The 14,639-nt window shown below is 39.3% G+C and overlaps 1 protein-coding gene across 2 annotated transcripts; it reads left to right on the top strand.

Annotated features, from left to right (window-relative positions):
* Positions 1-1,486: 1,486 nt before the first annotated feature.
* cuedc1b (CUE domain containing 1b) lies at positions 1,487-14,639 on the top strand. 2 transcript variants are annotated; one of them, XM_058080496.1, is made up of 12 exons: positions 1,515-1,648; positions 2,651-2,681; positions 3,902-4,384; positions 5,850-5,977; positions 6,439-6,565; positions 7,193-7,442; positions 8,473-8,535; positions 10,241-10,321; positions 10,426-10,519; positions 10,722-10,780; positions 11,808-11,877; positions 14,364-14,639. In XM_058080496.1, coding segments are annotated over exons 3-12 (1,176 nt in total). In that variant the 5' UTR covers positions 1,515-1,648; positions 2,651-2,681; positions 3,902-4,081; the 3' UTR covers positions 14,365-14,639. The 2 variants fall into 2 exon arrangements, with proteins under 2 accessions (XP_057936478.1, XP_057936479.1); XM_058080495.1 differs by lacking the exon at positions 2,651-2,681 and having other exon boundaries at positions 1,487-1,648.

Genomic DNA, 14,639 nt, shown 5'->3' with positions numbered 1-14,639 from the left:
CACGCTGGACCGGTCGCCAGCCGATCACGGGGCACGGCTTGAACAGCGTGTCAAAATTCGACGTCTTCAGTCACTCAATGTTGCTAACAAGCGGGGGGGGGCGGGGCTCTACTGTACACTTAAAAATAAGCAGTTAAAATGTGACATTTTTGTATTGTTTCTAAATCATCACTCTTGTGTGGAATGATGGATGTGAAACTTCCATAATCAATTCCCTAAATCTATTTGGCCATGTTTGGTTGGTCGTTGGCATTTTGTAAAAAAAACAAACAAACATTCAAGTCATTAAGATGTTTGATTAGTGATTACACTCATTTGCTTTATCGCCGATTACGCAACTCTTTCATATTTTGTCTTAAATGTACAAACTGTACCCACAAGCATCCTTTAATAGAAGAGTTTGGACAGAACCTGTACATATGGAGGCCTTTTAAAGAGTGGATGGCTTGTATTTAAACACTTCCATTCAACAACAATAGCGGAGCAGCGGCCATGTTGTTACTGTCTCCCGGGAACGGGTGTATTCTTGCTCTTCCGATTCTTCCAATGTAAATGAATCACGTCCCACCGTACCTGCTATAGCTTCTCTGTAAATAAGATCTATTACTCTACTTTTCTAGAATACTGATAGAAAGGAACATAAAGGGAAAAGTCTTATTTATGTATTCCTGTCCTGGGTCGTCCCGCCTCAACCGTTCAGTCACGCATACTTTTTTTTTTTTTTTTTTTTTTTTTGGAAGCTGTGGGACTGGTTTTTGTGTTTGCATAGCTAGACAAGTCATTATTGGATTATTTTTAAACAAGTGTTGCTGTGCCCAAATGAATTAAAACATGTACAGATGAGGGTTTTGTTGGAAGACTATTTGGATTGTACAGAACTATTGGGGGGGGGGGACAATAAAGTGTGTCAAAAGTGTTTGTGTTCACTCTTTTCAAAGTTGTCTTCATTATTTGACCAACATTGGAATTTGATATTCATGTTATTTTACTTGAAAATATACTCGAATTATTGACTTTTGAGTTATTGCCATTAATCTATAAAAATTACACCAAAAATCAGACATATTGTGAATATTAAAAAATCATATATATCGATGTTATGACGTTAGAATCGATACTGATACTACAAGGTATCGATATTCGGGAATACTCGGGCAACATCGGCTAACATCCTGTAGCACGGAGAGTCAGGACATCAAAATAAAAGCACGCCAGTAAAATAACACTTTATTATTACAGTTTTGGTGTTAGTTTAATTTTGGTGTTAATATGTTAATATACAGTTGAGTCACAGATCACAATGTGGCTCATTTTCTTGGAAATATTTCCCTAATTTTATGACGTAAATTACGTAAATTAGGTGTGGGTCTACGATTATACTTAAAATGTGTGTGTGTTTCTGTGAATTAACCATTTTTAATGCTGTGAAAGGCTACTTTTAAAAGGTATAATTTCAATTAGAAATTTTTAATTATTATTTTGGGCTTAGTGTATGAACGCTCAACAGGCTAACGTGACACATCCGGTTGCTAGCTTAGGTAGCTTGGTGCTAACAGCGCGAAGGGACAGTTATACTTCACGAAACTGTCCACGATGTCTGCTCTAATGTGAACCATCTCCACTGCGGATGCTTGTATCTTTTCAGCCGGTGAGTACCAGCGTCCTTCCCACTGTATTTCGACTCGTAGTTTATTTGATTTGATATAACGGGGCCGAGGCCTTAAGGGTCAATTTGTCAGCAGCATCACACACACAAACGTCCGTTAGCTGCGGTCGCTAGCATCAGCGGAGTCGTCATATTTTACCATTAAAAACGGATTCTATTGTTAAAAGTTACACATTCACCAAAAGGAGTGTGATTGTTGTTTGTGAGTCGAGATTTGACGGTGCGTACTGGTTAGCAGCGGGTTGATGCTGCCACACAGGCAAGGGAGGGTCGAGCGAGCGTCAAATGCAAACAACACAATATCTACTTCCATATTTTAAATAAAATAATGACTCAGCGTTAATTTAGATTAAAACGTGCTTGACCCAGACAAGTAAACTACTTGCTGTCTACTCATCGTCGAGTCGTTTGCGTATACACTGATTCGCATCCTCAAGATTCCAAATTTCTGATGCCTCAGGCATAAAAGTAGCTATCGGCTGTCCCGAAAGCCTCGTCTTCCACTTTTCAAATCAACATTCGCATTAAAGGTGACTGTTGTAACACAATCTGTCAATTCCAGCTCTCTTTTATTGCCATTGTTAGTTCACAACAAGGACGTAAGGTTGTGGTTGCACACTTGAGTTGACGCTCCGGGAAACAGCGCCCCCTTGCGCTCCAACAGAGAACTGCACGTCAAATCCTGGCATAAGAACGACGTGCGATTTCCAAAATCTCAAATAACAGCATAAAAAGTCTCTAGATTTGTCGCCAGTGGGATATATTATTAGATATATTACATAATGTTTATTCATCAAAGAGTATGACAATTTTGATGCTAAAAGCGAGTGTCTTTGAGACCCTTGATAGAAGTTATGGTGGCCATTATGATGACTTCTTTAATACCCATGTGACATAACTGTGACATGCTTTGTGATGTTTGTACAAAGCAATCTAAAGAAATGACTATGAAGACTATTGAAATATTGTCACGGATTCTAACAGGAGTCGACTGGAGAGACCACTGTTGTGTACGGTAAGGAGTATTGTTCCTATGTTACAATTTGACGTTATTGGTTACCAACCAAACGTGTGTTCCTGTAAATTGAAGTCAAAGTGACATTTTTTTCTTTTTCTTTTGACACAAGTTTCTTTGAATTCAATAGTGTTTCTCACCTCCAAACCGTAAGTCAAAATGGAGTGCCAACATTTGGTAAAATAAGGTGAGAAACGATTTAATTCAAGAACCAACATATGCCAAAAAAGGAAGATGGTGTCTTTGGGAACCTTAAATGATCATTGATCCCTTCCATTTCCATACATCTGTAATTGTTATAGTGCGGCACGGTGGTCTGGGGGTTAGTGTGCAGACCTCACAGCTAGGAGACCAGGGTTCAATTCCCACCTGGTGAGGGCAGCTTATATTCAGATGCTCTCAAATCTTTTGGAATTGACAGTAATAAGATTTTAGCATTCATTGATTTGAAAAGGGGCGGCACGGCGGTTGAGTGGTTAGCGCGCAGACCTCACAGCTAGGAGACCAGGGTTCAATTCCCACCCTCGGCCATCTCTGTGTGGAGTTTGCATGTTCTCCCCGTGCATGCGTGGGTTTTCTCCGGGTACTCCAGTTTCCTCCCACATTCCAAAAACATGCTAGGTTAATTGGTGACTCCAAATTGTCCATAGGTATGAATGTGAGTGTGAATGGTTGTTTGTCTATATGTGCCCTGTGATTGGCTGGCGACCAGTCCAGGGTGTACCCCGCCTCTCGCCCGAAGACAGCTGGGATAGGCTCCAGCACCCCCCGCGACCCTCGTGAGGAAAAGCGGTAGAAAATGAATGAATGAATGTAATTGTTATAAGCCAAAAAATAATTACAAAAATTAGAAGCCGCTGATGACATCATAGACGTGCGACTGATTAAAAAAATCTATTGAGAATGTAGGACTCTTTTGTGTATTATTATAGCTTATTATAGCTTACTATTATAGCTTATAGCTATTACAGCTTATTATTAATAATATAATATTTAATAAGCTGACAAAACGTGGCAAAATTGCAGTTTCGATTTTCAAAGTTAGCCAAAAACACGCTAACTGCTTTCTGCCTCGCTCATGACCAGTATACCCGACTAATTGTGAACAAAGCCAAACCCGTCAATAAAGTCTTTGTAAATGAATAAAATACCCTATATAATATAATACTGAATATAATACTGAATATAATACTTTTTCTTCCTTTTTTCTCCCGTTGTAGGTTGTCATAACCTGTAAAAGTGGCTGTAGTTTTCAACAACAACATGTAAAGAGCCATAAAGGGCTACCTAATGGCTATCTTATAAAGGGGCATAAATTGGGGCGGCTGGAAGAGAGGACGTACTGTGTTGGGAACAACACGTAGCGGCCATCCTAGCTGTAGGTTGGCCAGAACTGGAGGATGACCAGCCTGTTCAAGCGCAGCAGTAGCAATGGAGGGTCCAGAAGCGGCGGCGGCGGCGGCGACGGGCAGGGTGAGCTCAACAACAGCAGACCCAACCGGCAGGTCCGCCGCTTGGAGTTCAACCAGGCAATGGAGGACTTCAAGACCATGTTTCCATCGATGGACTATGAAGTCATCGAGTGTGTCCTGCGTTCCAACAACGGAGCCGTGGATGCGACGATTGATCAGCTTCTGCAGATGACCATTGATGGACAGGTTTCAAACGACAGCTCTGACTCTGATGACAGCATCCCGCCAGAGGTCAGTGGAAAGCGTCTAAGGCAGGGGTCTCAAACTCAGTTTACCCGGGGGCCACTGGAGCTAGGGTCTGGGCGAGGCTGGGCCGCATCAGGTTTTCCAAAATAAAATAAAAAACGCATTTATTAAAAACAGAAAAATATACAAACTTTTTCAGTGCTTTGGTTCCGATTTTCTACAATAAAAGCTCTGATAAAACATTCCACTGTTCTCAAATATCTTAATTTTTATTTTTCTGCACAAAATAAGATGAAAAATAAACAAATCAAGAATAAAGAAAATCAGTCACAGTAATAAATAAATATAATAATAAACAGCAAATAATAAAAACTTAAGAAACCACATAAAGTTGGTGGGTAGACAAATTATTTTTATAGATTAAAATGAACAAATCATTAGAGCCCTGTAGACATGACAAAACACGACTATAGTCACATTTATACTCTTTTTATTTACAACATATTGCGCAACTGCAGGGTCTTGACACATGCTAACTCGCAAACTAGAGAGCTAGCCACCTAAACGGTAGCCTCCAAGTTATTTCCTTTAAACTTAAATAGCCAAAAACTTACCACTTCCACACTGAGAGGGAGGATAACTATTAACAGTTATTTAACCTTTAACATGAACATGAATCAAACGTAATCATTTTTTCTGGGTAGATACCATACAGCATCCATATTATTAGAGCCCTGTAGACATGACAAAACACGACTATAGTCACATTTATACTCTTTTTATTTACAACATATTGCGCAACTGCAGGGTCTTGAGACACATGCTAACTCGCAAACTAGAGAGCTAGCGACCTAAACGGTAGCCTTCAAGTTATTTCCTTTCAACTTAAATAGGCAAAAACTTACCACTTCCACACGGATAGGGAGGATAACTATTAACAGTTATTTAACCTTTAACATGAACATGAATCAAACGTAATCATTTTTTTTGGGTACATGATACCATACAGCATCCATATTATTAGAGCCCTGTAGACATGACAAAACACGACTATAGTCACATTTATACTCTATTTATTTACAACATATTGCGCAACTGCAGGGTCTTGAGACACATGCTAACTCGCAAACTAGAGAGCTAGCCACCTACACGGTAGCCTTCGAGTTATTTCCTTTCAACTTAAATAGCCAAATACTTACCACTTCCACACTGAGAGGGAGGATAACTATTAACAGTTATTTAACCTTTAACATGAACATGAATCAAACGTAATCATTTTTTCTGGGTACATGATACCATACAGCATCCATATCAAACTAACATTAAACTTTCATATCAAGGCGGGGGCCTCAAACTAGTGTCCTGCGGGCCGCGTGTTTGAGACCCCTGGTCTGCGGTCATCATCATCATTAACTTGCAAGTAGTTTGCAACAAAAAGCAATTTAAATAACTCAACAAGTCTAAACGAAGATTTGAATGGTAATACTGGTTTACGGTCATTTACCCGCAGATCCTGGAGAGGACTCTTGAACCAGACAGTTCGGATGAGGAACCGCCTCCTATCTACTCCCCGCCCACATACGATATGCACATTTATGACAGAAAATTTCCAGAAGCCACACCAGCGCCCCCGCCAAGGTAAGGAGGAAGAATTGGACTCGGTGAGCGCACCCCTTGGCTAGGCTAGGCTAGGCTAGGCTAGGCTAGGCTAGGCTAGGCTAGGCTAGGCAGTTCCAACATCGCTCCCTCGCTCCATTGGGCTTTTTTTATTGTTTACATGAAGACATTTGAATGGAGGAAGATGCTGCATCTTAAAGGATATGTGTTCTTGGTAGAGCTAGCTATCACTCTACTGTTGCTACAGTTTTGGTGTTAATTGGCATTAGAATTATATTTCAAAGTAAACAGCTTCAATTACATGATGAATAAATATTTTATTGGGTTATTGTCATAAAATGCTAGCATGAGAAATATGGCAACCTCATTGCTGCAGAGCACAGCTTCTTTTCCTTCAATAACATGTTACTCAATATTATTACCCAAATGTTGTTGTAATGTGTTTTTTTTTATTTTTATTTTTTACTTTGCCTCCCTCACAGATTTGAAGCCCAGCCGCCTTCAGGTCATAAGGAGGTCAGAGGTTTCCGAAACTGGAACCCTCCTTTGCTTGGGAATCTGCCAGATGATTTCCTGAGGATCCTGCCACAACAATTAGAAATTATAAAGGTAAAAAAAAACAATACATCATATTTAAAGACTCATCTGGTTTCCACAACAGTTGTAAGACTTGTGGAAATAATAAAGGATTACAAATCAATTACAAGTTACTAAAAAGTAGGGTTCTCAAATATAGCTAATTAATGTCATTATAATAATATGCATCATAATAATATGCAAAGTTTGCAAAGCAATGGTGATGGCAAACATGACAAATTAATTCTCCCATGTCAAGCACAAACGCAAGAGTTGTGTACGACGAGTCTCTCATGAAGTGCGAGTCCGAGTCAGCGAGCACATCAGCCAAAAATACTAAACACTTAGTTTGGTAGACGCTAAATACACTTGCTGTATTACACTTTGTTACCAATAAATCAATAAATATGCTTACACTTGTCTCAAACTGTAATTTACTAAAACGGGTTAAGGTTTGGAGGTTTTTATACAAAACTATTATATCATTATATTGCGATACATTTTGTGAAACATGCTAAGGTCCGTATCATATCGCCCACACCTAAAGGAGTTTTTTAGTTACGCAGCCCCGGCAAACTAAAACTGATCAAAGTGTTGACATGCGCTTAAAGGATGCGGTATTATTTTGATTGTAACCGTTTATCCTGTTGTCCATCGCAGAGCACTCAAGGCCATCTCCCCCAACCTGCTTCGTCATCCTCATCTTCAGGCTCTTCAATGGACCACTGGACAGCCCGGTCAACCGCTCGATGTGGAGCTGCAAGCACCCCCGGTGGTCCAGGTGCTACAGAGCAAGACAAGAAGCTGAAGCAGTATCTGGAAGACGAGCGCATCGCCCTTTTCCTCCAAAACGAGGAGTTCATGAGAGAGCTGCAGCGAAATCGGGACTTCCTTGTTGCCTTAGAGAGAGGTATGAGGACTTCCTTGTTGCCTTAGAGAGAGGTATGAGGACTTCCTTGTTGCCTTAGAGAGAGGTATGAGGACTTCCTTGTTGCCTTAGAGAGAGGTATGAGGACTTCCTTGTTGCCTTAGAGAGAGGTATGAGGACTTCCTTGTTGCCTTAGAGAGAGGTATGCGGACTTCCTTGTTGCCTTAGAGAGAGGTATGAGGACTTCCTTGTTGCCTTAGAGAGAGGTATGCGGACTTCCTTGTTGCCTTAGAGAGAGGTATGAGGACTTCCTTGTTGCCTTAGAGAGAGGTATGAGGACTTCCTTGTTGCCTTAGAGAGAGGTATGAGGACTTCCTTGTTGCCTTAGAGAGAGGTATGCGGACTTCCTTGTTGCCTTAGAGAGAGGTATGAGGACTTCCTTGTTGCCTTAGAGAGAGGTATGAGGACTTCCTTGTTGCCTTAGAGAGAGGTATGAGGACTTCCTTGTTGCCTTAGAGAGAGGTATGAGGACTTCCTTGTTGCCTTAGAGAGAGGTATGAGGACTTCCTTGTTGCCTTAGAGAGAGGTATGAGTTTGAAACACAGTGTGGGGCGGGTTCGTAAAAACGGGTCTAATGTGGAATTAACCATTTTCGTTTTTTTTTTGCTAATTCCTGCATTGCCGAGTATCAGACGCAAGACATTTAAAAAGCAGTTTTTGGACTTGTGGACCCAGAGTTGAGCATGCCCTATTTGGGGCTGCAGAGCCACCACTACGCTAAAGGCTTCATAGGCCAGGGGTTCTCAACCTGGGACCCGCGTTCTCTAATGGTCATTTAGTCGTGACGCACTTTTACATCCATCTTATTTTTATGCGTCCATTCGTCCAGTCTCTCACCTTATGTTGACCTTGACCAGATCTTCAGTACGTAAACGTCTTAAGATGCGTACAGAGCTCCCCAGGGGGTAAACTAGTTGTAAACATGTAGTATATTGTGTGTGCATTTAGGTATATATATATATATTTATAGCTAAATATGTACCGGCATATTAACTTTGATCTCTGCATTTAGATCGCTTGAAGTATGAATCCAAAAAATCAAAGCTGGGTTCATCGAGCGTGGAGAACTGCGCAGGTAAGAAGAAATCCCACACATGTATAGATTTACAAATCCATTAGTGTCATCATGGAGGAGTGGAAGAGCCTCTCTGCTCAATTCCAAGACATTTTCACTGTGGAGGTTCCATCACTTGTTGCCAGCTATGTAGTACATCTCTACTGCTTCCCAGGCTGTACACTGTCTACTGTAAAGCCAAGTATGAGAATAATGTAATATGGTGAGGAAAAATACCATGGTTTTCTTAGCATAAAAAAAGATGTTAAGTGAAAGAAAAACGAATAAAGTTGTAATTTTTGGAAAATTAGATTTAGTTACGAGAATAATTCCAAAATATTTTGGGAATTAAATCATAATTACGAGAAGAACATCTACAAAAAAAAGTTTGAATAATTGGAAACAACAGAAAAAAAATAGTCTGCATTTTCACAAGAATAAACTTGTAATATTTTGTTCTTGTAAATGCAGTACTTTCTCTGCTCTGCAGGGGGCAACAGTGAGGCATAGGCGTTAGTATGAAGTCTTCCATTCAAATCTAACTCAACACTTAGAAAAAACAATAGACACTGAAAATTTGACTTTAAACCACAACCGTTATGCAAAATGTCCATTTATCAAATATAACGACACAATGATCTGATTATTTACGGATGGAGCAGCTCTGCGTCCAAAGCAGACATTTTTTACAGGCTTCTTGTTGTGTTGTTTTTGTCATTCACGACGTAACTCTCGCTAAAAGCAGAGATCTACTCTCTTTATTGTCTTTATTGATATTTCTCTTATTATTATATTATTTATTTATAATTTTATTTATATTATTTATATTTATCTTTATATTTATATTATATTTATATATATTTATATTTATATTATTATATTGTTTTATGAATGATGATGTATTACAGGGGTCTCAAACACGCAGCCCGCGGGCCAAATGTGGCCCGCGCAAGTTTGATATGGATGCCGTATGGTATCATGTACCCAGAAAAAATTATTACGTTTGATTCATGTTCATGTTAAAGGTTAAATAACTGTTAATAGTTATCCTCCCTCTCCGTGTGGAAGTGGTAAGTTTTTGGCTATTTAAGTTGAAAGGAAATAACTCGAAGGCTACCGTTTAGGTGGCTAGCGCTCTAGTTTGCGAGTTAGCATGTGTCTCGAGACCCTGCAGTTGCGCAATATGTTGTAAATAAAAAGAGTATAAATGTGACTATAGTCGTGTTTTGTTATATTTATTATATTTATTACTGATTGATTTTCTTTATTCTTGATTTGTTTATTTATTTTTCATCTTATTTTGTGTAGAAAAATAAAAAGTAAGATATTTGAGAACAGTGGAATGTTTTATCAGAGCTTTTATTGTAGAAAATTGGAACCAAAGTGAAGTTTTTAAAAAAAAATTGTTTTTAATAAATGTGTTTTATTTTTTTTTTTTGAAAACCTGATGCGGCCCAGTCTCACTCAGACCCGAGCTCCAGTGGCCCCCAAGTGAATTGAGTTTGAGACCCCTGATGTATTAGATAAAGAAATTGCCCTAGTGCTTCATCTTCTCCGTATGCAACCTTGATGGATAACAGTTTGACAACCAAAACCAATAATCTAGTGCCCAGATTTGATATGGCGTTCATTCCCATGATGAGCGTTATGTAAACGCGTGGCTGTATATCTGTCGAGAGTACATCCCGTATCAGTACAATGTGTCGGTGTTGTTGTCTTTGTGCAGGGGAACCGTTATCTGCATCTTCTTGGGAGGCCGTGTCAGACGACGCACTCTTCAGAGACAAACTCAAACATATGGGCAAATGTACGTATTCTGTTTCGGAATTGAAAGATTCCATATGTGCGTAGTAGTCCTTTCATTCCTTTTCAGATGCTCACAATAAATTGTGTTTTTTTTTTTTGTTTCAGCCACAAGAAGGAAGCTGTTTGAAATTGCCAAAACCTTCTCAGAAAAGACAAAAAGAAGAAAGTCCAAAAGGAGAGCACTTCTAAAGCACCATTCGTATCCTTACTTTATTTCTCAAACGTGATCAGTAAAGTTGACACGTAAAAGGAAATGAATTTATTCATCTGGTGTAATCCACTGCTTTATTATGGCGGTAAGTCTCATGTCAAGGTTTCTGACTTCCTGTTTAATGTCAACATTTGACGGTCACGTACATAATCTTGCAGTATTAACTTTTCTTAATTAAGGCGCTTACCAGATTGGGGACCGCTAATTCCACAGCCAATCTCCTTGACGATGTTGAAGGGAACTCCTGCGGTAAGAAATTCATGTCATCTTTTTCCACCGACCAAGTTGATTTTTTCTTTATTTTTATTTTTTTGCACGTTTGTCACATTTGAATACTTCGGATCAGCAAATAAATTAGAATATTCAGTTTTTGAATGAAACTTTTTATTAAGGGAGAAGAAAAAAAACCCTAACCTACACGGCCCTTTGTAAAAAAAAGATGATTTAAAACATATCTGGTGTAACACACCTGAGTTCGGAAAAAAGGTTATATCAAGGTATTTCTAAAACTTTGGGACTCCAGCAAACCTCAGTGAGAGCCATTATATCACAATCCATTATCCACATTCAAAACATTGAACGGTGGTGAAACTTCCGCGGAGTGACCCGCCAACCAAGAGGTCAAAAAAGACCCCACAACAACATTGAAAGACCGCTTAAGATCGCTTAAGGTCAGTGTTAATGACCAGAGTTCCAAGACCAAAATAACAAAATGAGACATTGATGATCCCTAAGACCTTTGAGAAAAAGTACTATGTGGTCTGATGAAACAAAATCTTGACATCTGACATTAAAAGCAACGCCGCATTATACCAACAGTAAAATATGGTGGCGGTAGTGTGATGGTCCGTGGCTGTTTGGCTGCTTCGGGACCTGGAAGCAGGAGCCATGAATTCCGAGTGTCTGCCAAAAACCCCGGAAGGAGAATATCTGGCCATTTGTAGGTGACCTCCGACTGAAAACCAAAACACGCCAGCAAGTCCACCTCTAAAAATAGCTGAAGAAAAACAAGGTCCTAACCTGAATCCAATTGAGATGGCGTGGCATGACCCTAAAAAGGCGCTTTGTGCTGGAAAACCGTCCAATGTTGTTAAATTGCAACAATTCTGCAAAGATGAAGTAGTCCCTTTCTAACGAACCTCAAGTCCAGCCCAGTATCTTAGTCTCTGCAAATTCAAATTGTGTCCATAATCACCTGTATTTTGGAAATGTGTGACGCCAATGAACAAATCATTTAACGGGAGATTTTTTCTGATGTTTCTGTGCCGGTCCCCAGAGGAAGAATGTCAATCTAGAAGAGGGGTCACTCAGGAAGAGAACGAGCAACGCAACGAGCCAGACTCATGGTAAAGACAAGTCCTCCTCCCACTCATCCCACACAGTCTTGCATCATAAGACTTCAGCCTCTATTTTGAACATTTGAATACATTTTAATTTGAGCTGTTGGTGACAGTAATGACATAGTAACGCATGCTAGATTAATTGTCCGTAGGTATGAATGTGAGTGTGAATGGTTGTTTGTCTGTATGTGCCCTGTGATTGGCTGGCCACCAGTCCAGGGTAGGCTCCAGCTCGACGCCAGTGAGTATAAGCAGCATAGGAAATAGATACATGGATGGACATGCATCGGAACTGCATTGTTTATGTGTTAAAATGTCCCTTCAATGCGTAGCCTCCTGCGTGCTACAACGCACCAAACATGATCTCTTCTATTGTGCAGTTGCGTCATCATCTGTGACTCTCGCACAAAAAAAAACGTAAAAGACGTATAAATTTGTCTTTGGTAGCGAATTAATATTATGAAAATAGTATTACAACATTATGCTAGTCAGAATCTTCATTTTTTTTATATTGATGTTAAGACATTTGTGCTATATGTGAAGAGCTTGCAACCAAAAGGCGCTAAATCCAATTTTCACTAAGTTGCATGTTTTTCATGAGTTTAATAGACCTCTGTCATGTGTATCCAAATCACATATTTTGGTCTTGAAATCATTTTAAAAAATATGAAAAAAAGTGATATGAAATGTATGCTTTCAACCAAAAGGCGCTATTTCCATTTCAGATTTCAACCAAAAGGAGCTAAATCAATTTCTTTATTCTTTATTCTGATTGGCCCAAGTTTCCCATCTATTGATAATCTGACCAATCAGAGAGAAGAATACAATTGGCACTGCACATACAGAAAGCCAGTATCAGTGCGCATCCTGTTTTGTTTGTGTACATGAAGTACACGTATGATAGTTACAGTATGTTATGCAATTCAGGAGAACACAAATTGTGTTTTTACAGTATTCTGTAACATGGAAGTTTTTTTTTTACGCCATAAAAGGCATGTCTCTACCTTGACACCTCCAACTTTCATGAGAAACATTATTTTACTTGTACTAAAAAACATACAATGTAAAGAGTTTGGAATGAGATGATTTTTGTCACTGTCACCTTCATGGTGCAGTCAAATATGAGCACTGCTTTTAGTAACATTTTTATTCATTTCATTCATAATAATTATTTTGTATTGTATGTTGAGAATGGCTTCTGTGTTGTAGTTATTGTATTAGCATAGCACATTAAAGCACCTTACATTCTTTTACAACAATGCCATTGAAGAAGTTAAAGGTGACTTCAAATTTTCAGCCAAAAGGCGCTAAATCCGAAAAAAAAAATGTAATTTAAAAAAATATATAAAATACATGGTGTGTGCAGGATTTTTATAGCATGCATTTTTATGACCTATATTGATAGCTCTTTCATTTGCAATATAGACTTGATGACCAAATAGATTGATATGTGCGTACTTAAAAATCATTGATTTTCTCGAAATCAGTCAAAATGGATTTAGCGCCTTTTGGTTGCAAGCTCTTCATTTGTACCATGCATCTATCCCAGAGGTAGGGAACCTATGGCTCGGGAGCCAGGTAGGGCTCTTTTGATGACTGTATCTGGCTCTCAAGCGTTTCTTACCACAATAAAAATGTATTTTTGCTAACATTTTAAAGTAAACATCACAGAAAAATAATCAACAACTTTCTTATGCATTTTAATCCGTCCATCTCTTTTCTACTGCAATACGGTCAACCATATCCATCTTTCCTGATGATATTTTCCAGGTCAAACACCAAAACTCGATTATTACTGGGTAATGCGGTAGTCTACCTCGGTCATTGAGATGTCAACATGTAAATATAAACTTTCCTCCTTTAGTCAAATAGTCACCTAGCTAAAGCTGCAGAACCAAGCCTTCTGGCAAAGATGGCCAAAAGAATGAAATATACGGAGTACGGTGCAAAACCATGCAGCAGCAGAAGTTGTATTAATGGCAGCAAGTATTTGATTTATTATTAGACACTGCGCTGCTCACGAAAGTGTGCTGGCCACACCCCCTTGGCGTGGGGTAGTGTGCCTGGTCTACGTAATTAGAGCCCATTATATCTAAAACTGTTGGTCTTACATAAAAATGCACACATTTTATTGCATTCAATGTTTAAAAAAATGTATATGGCTCTCACAGATACACATTTTTAAATATCTGGCCTTCATGGCTCTCTTAGCCAAAAAGGTTCCCGACCCCTGGTCTATCCGTTTACCTGCATAATGCTGTGTGGGAAATTCTGCTCTTCCACGAGAAAGATACTTACGGTGGAGTTACATACACTTCCTGGATTTTATAATTTCATAATGTAGATGTTGACTTTTTAGTAACAACACGGCGAACCAGGACTTGATGTGTTGATCCGTGTAAGACGGGGCCGTCCGCATAAGCCGCTGGTTTTGTATACGTTGTTTTGGACCAAGCATCCAGCGATAAAAGAAATGATCTTCTGCATTTCAGATCCTCCCAGGCGCCCATGATATCATGGTTGCTTCGGTTGAATGAGAATCGGTGATGGCCTCGAAGTCCTCACCCAAAAACCAGCCAACGGAAAGCTCTGCTCCCCTCCTTCCCATCCTAAGGAGAGAAAAGCAGGGCTCTTCTTCTCTGGATGGACTGTCAATTCTTATGTTATGAAATACAGTATTCCTGTATTGTTTATGTACCATTTTAAGTGTAAAGGAAAATGTATTAGTCCCTTCTTTTTTCTTTTTTTTTTTTTTTTATGAACCGCTT

This window comes from Doryrhamphus excisus, chromosome 8, assembly GCF_030265055.1.
Source record: "Doryrhamphus excisus isolate RoL2022-K1 chromosome 8, RoL_Dexc_1.0, whole genome shotgun sequence".
NCBI classification, from domain to species: Eukaryota; Metazoa; Chordata; class Actinopteri; order Syngnathiformes; family Syngnathidae; genus Doryrhamphus; species Doryrhamphus excisus.
This window is presented reverse-complemented; position numbering and strand designations above follow the sequence as displayed.

Excerpts from the sequence above, each read along its gene's own strand:
- cuedc1b (XM_058080495.1), top strand. The coding sequence starts at position 4,082 with ATGACCAGCCTGTTCAAGCGCAGCAGTAGCAATGGAGGGTCCAGAAGC. Across the intron at positions 10,322-10,425 it reads ACTCAAACATATGGGCAAAT|CCACAAGAAGGAAGCTGTTT; the intron begins GTACGTATTCTG and ends TTTTTGTTTCAG. Across the intron at positions 10,520-10,721 it reads GCACTTCTAAAGCACCATTC|ATTGGGGACCGCTAATTCCA; the intron begins GTATCCTTACTT and ends GGCGCTTACCAG.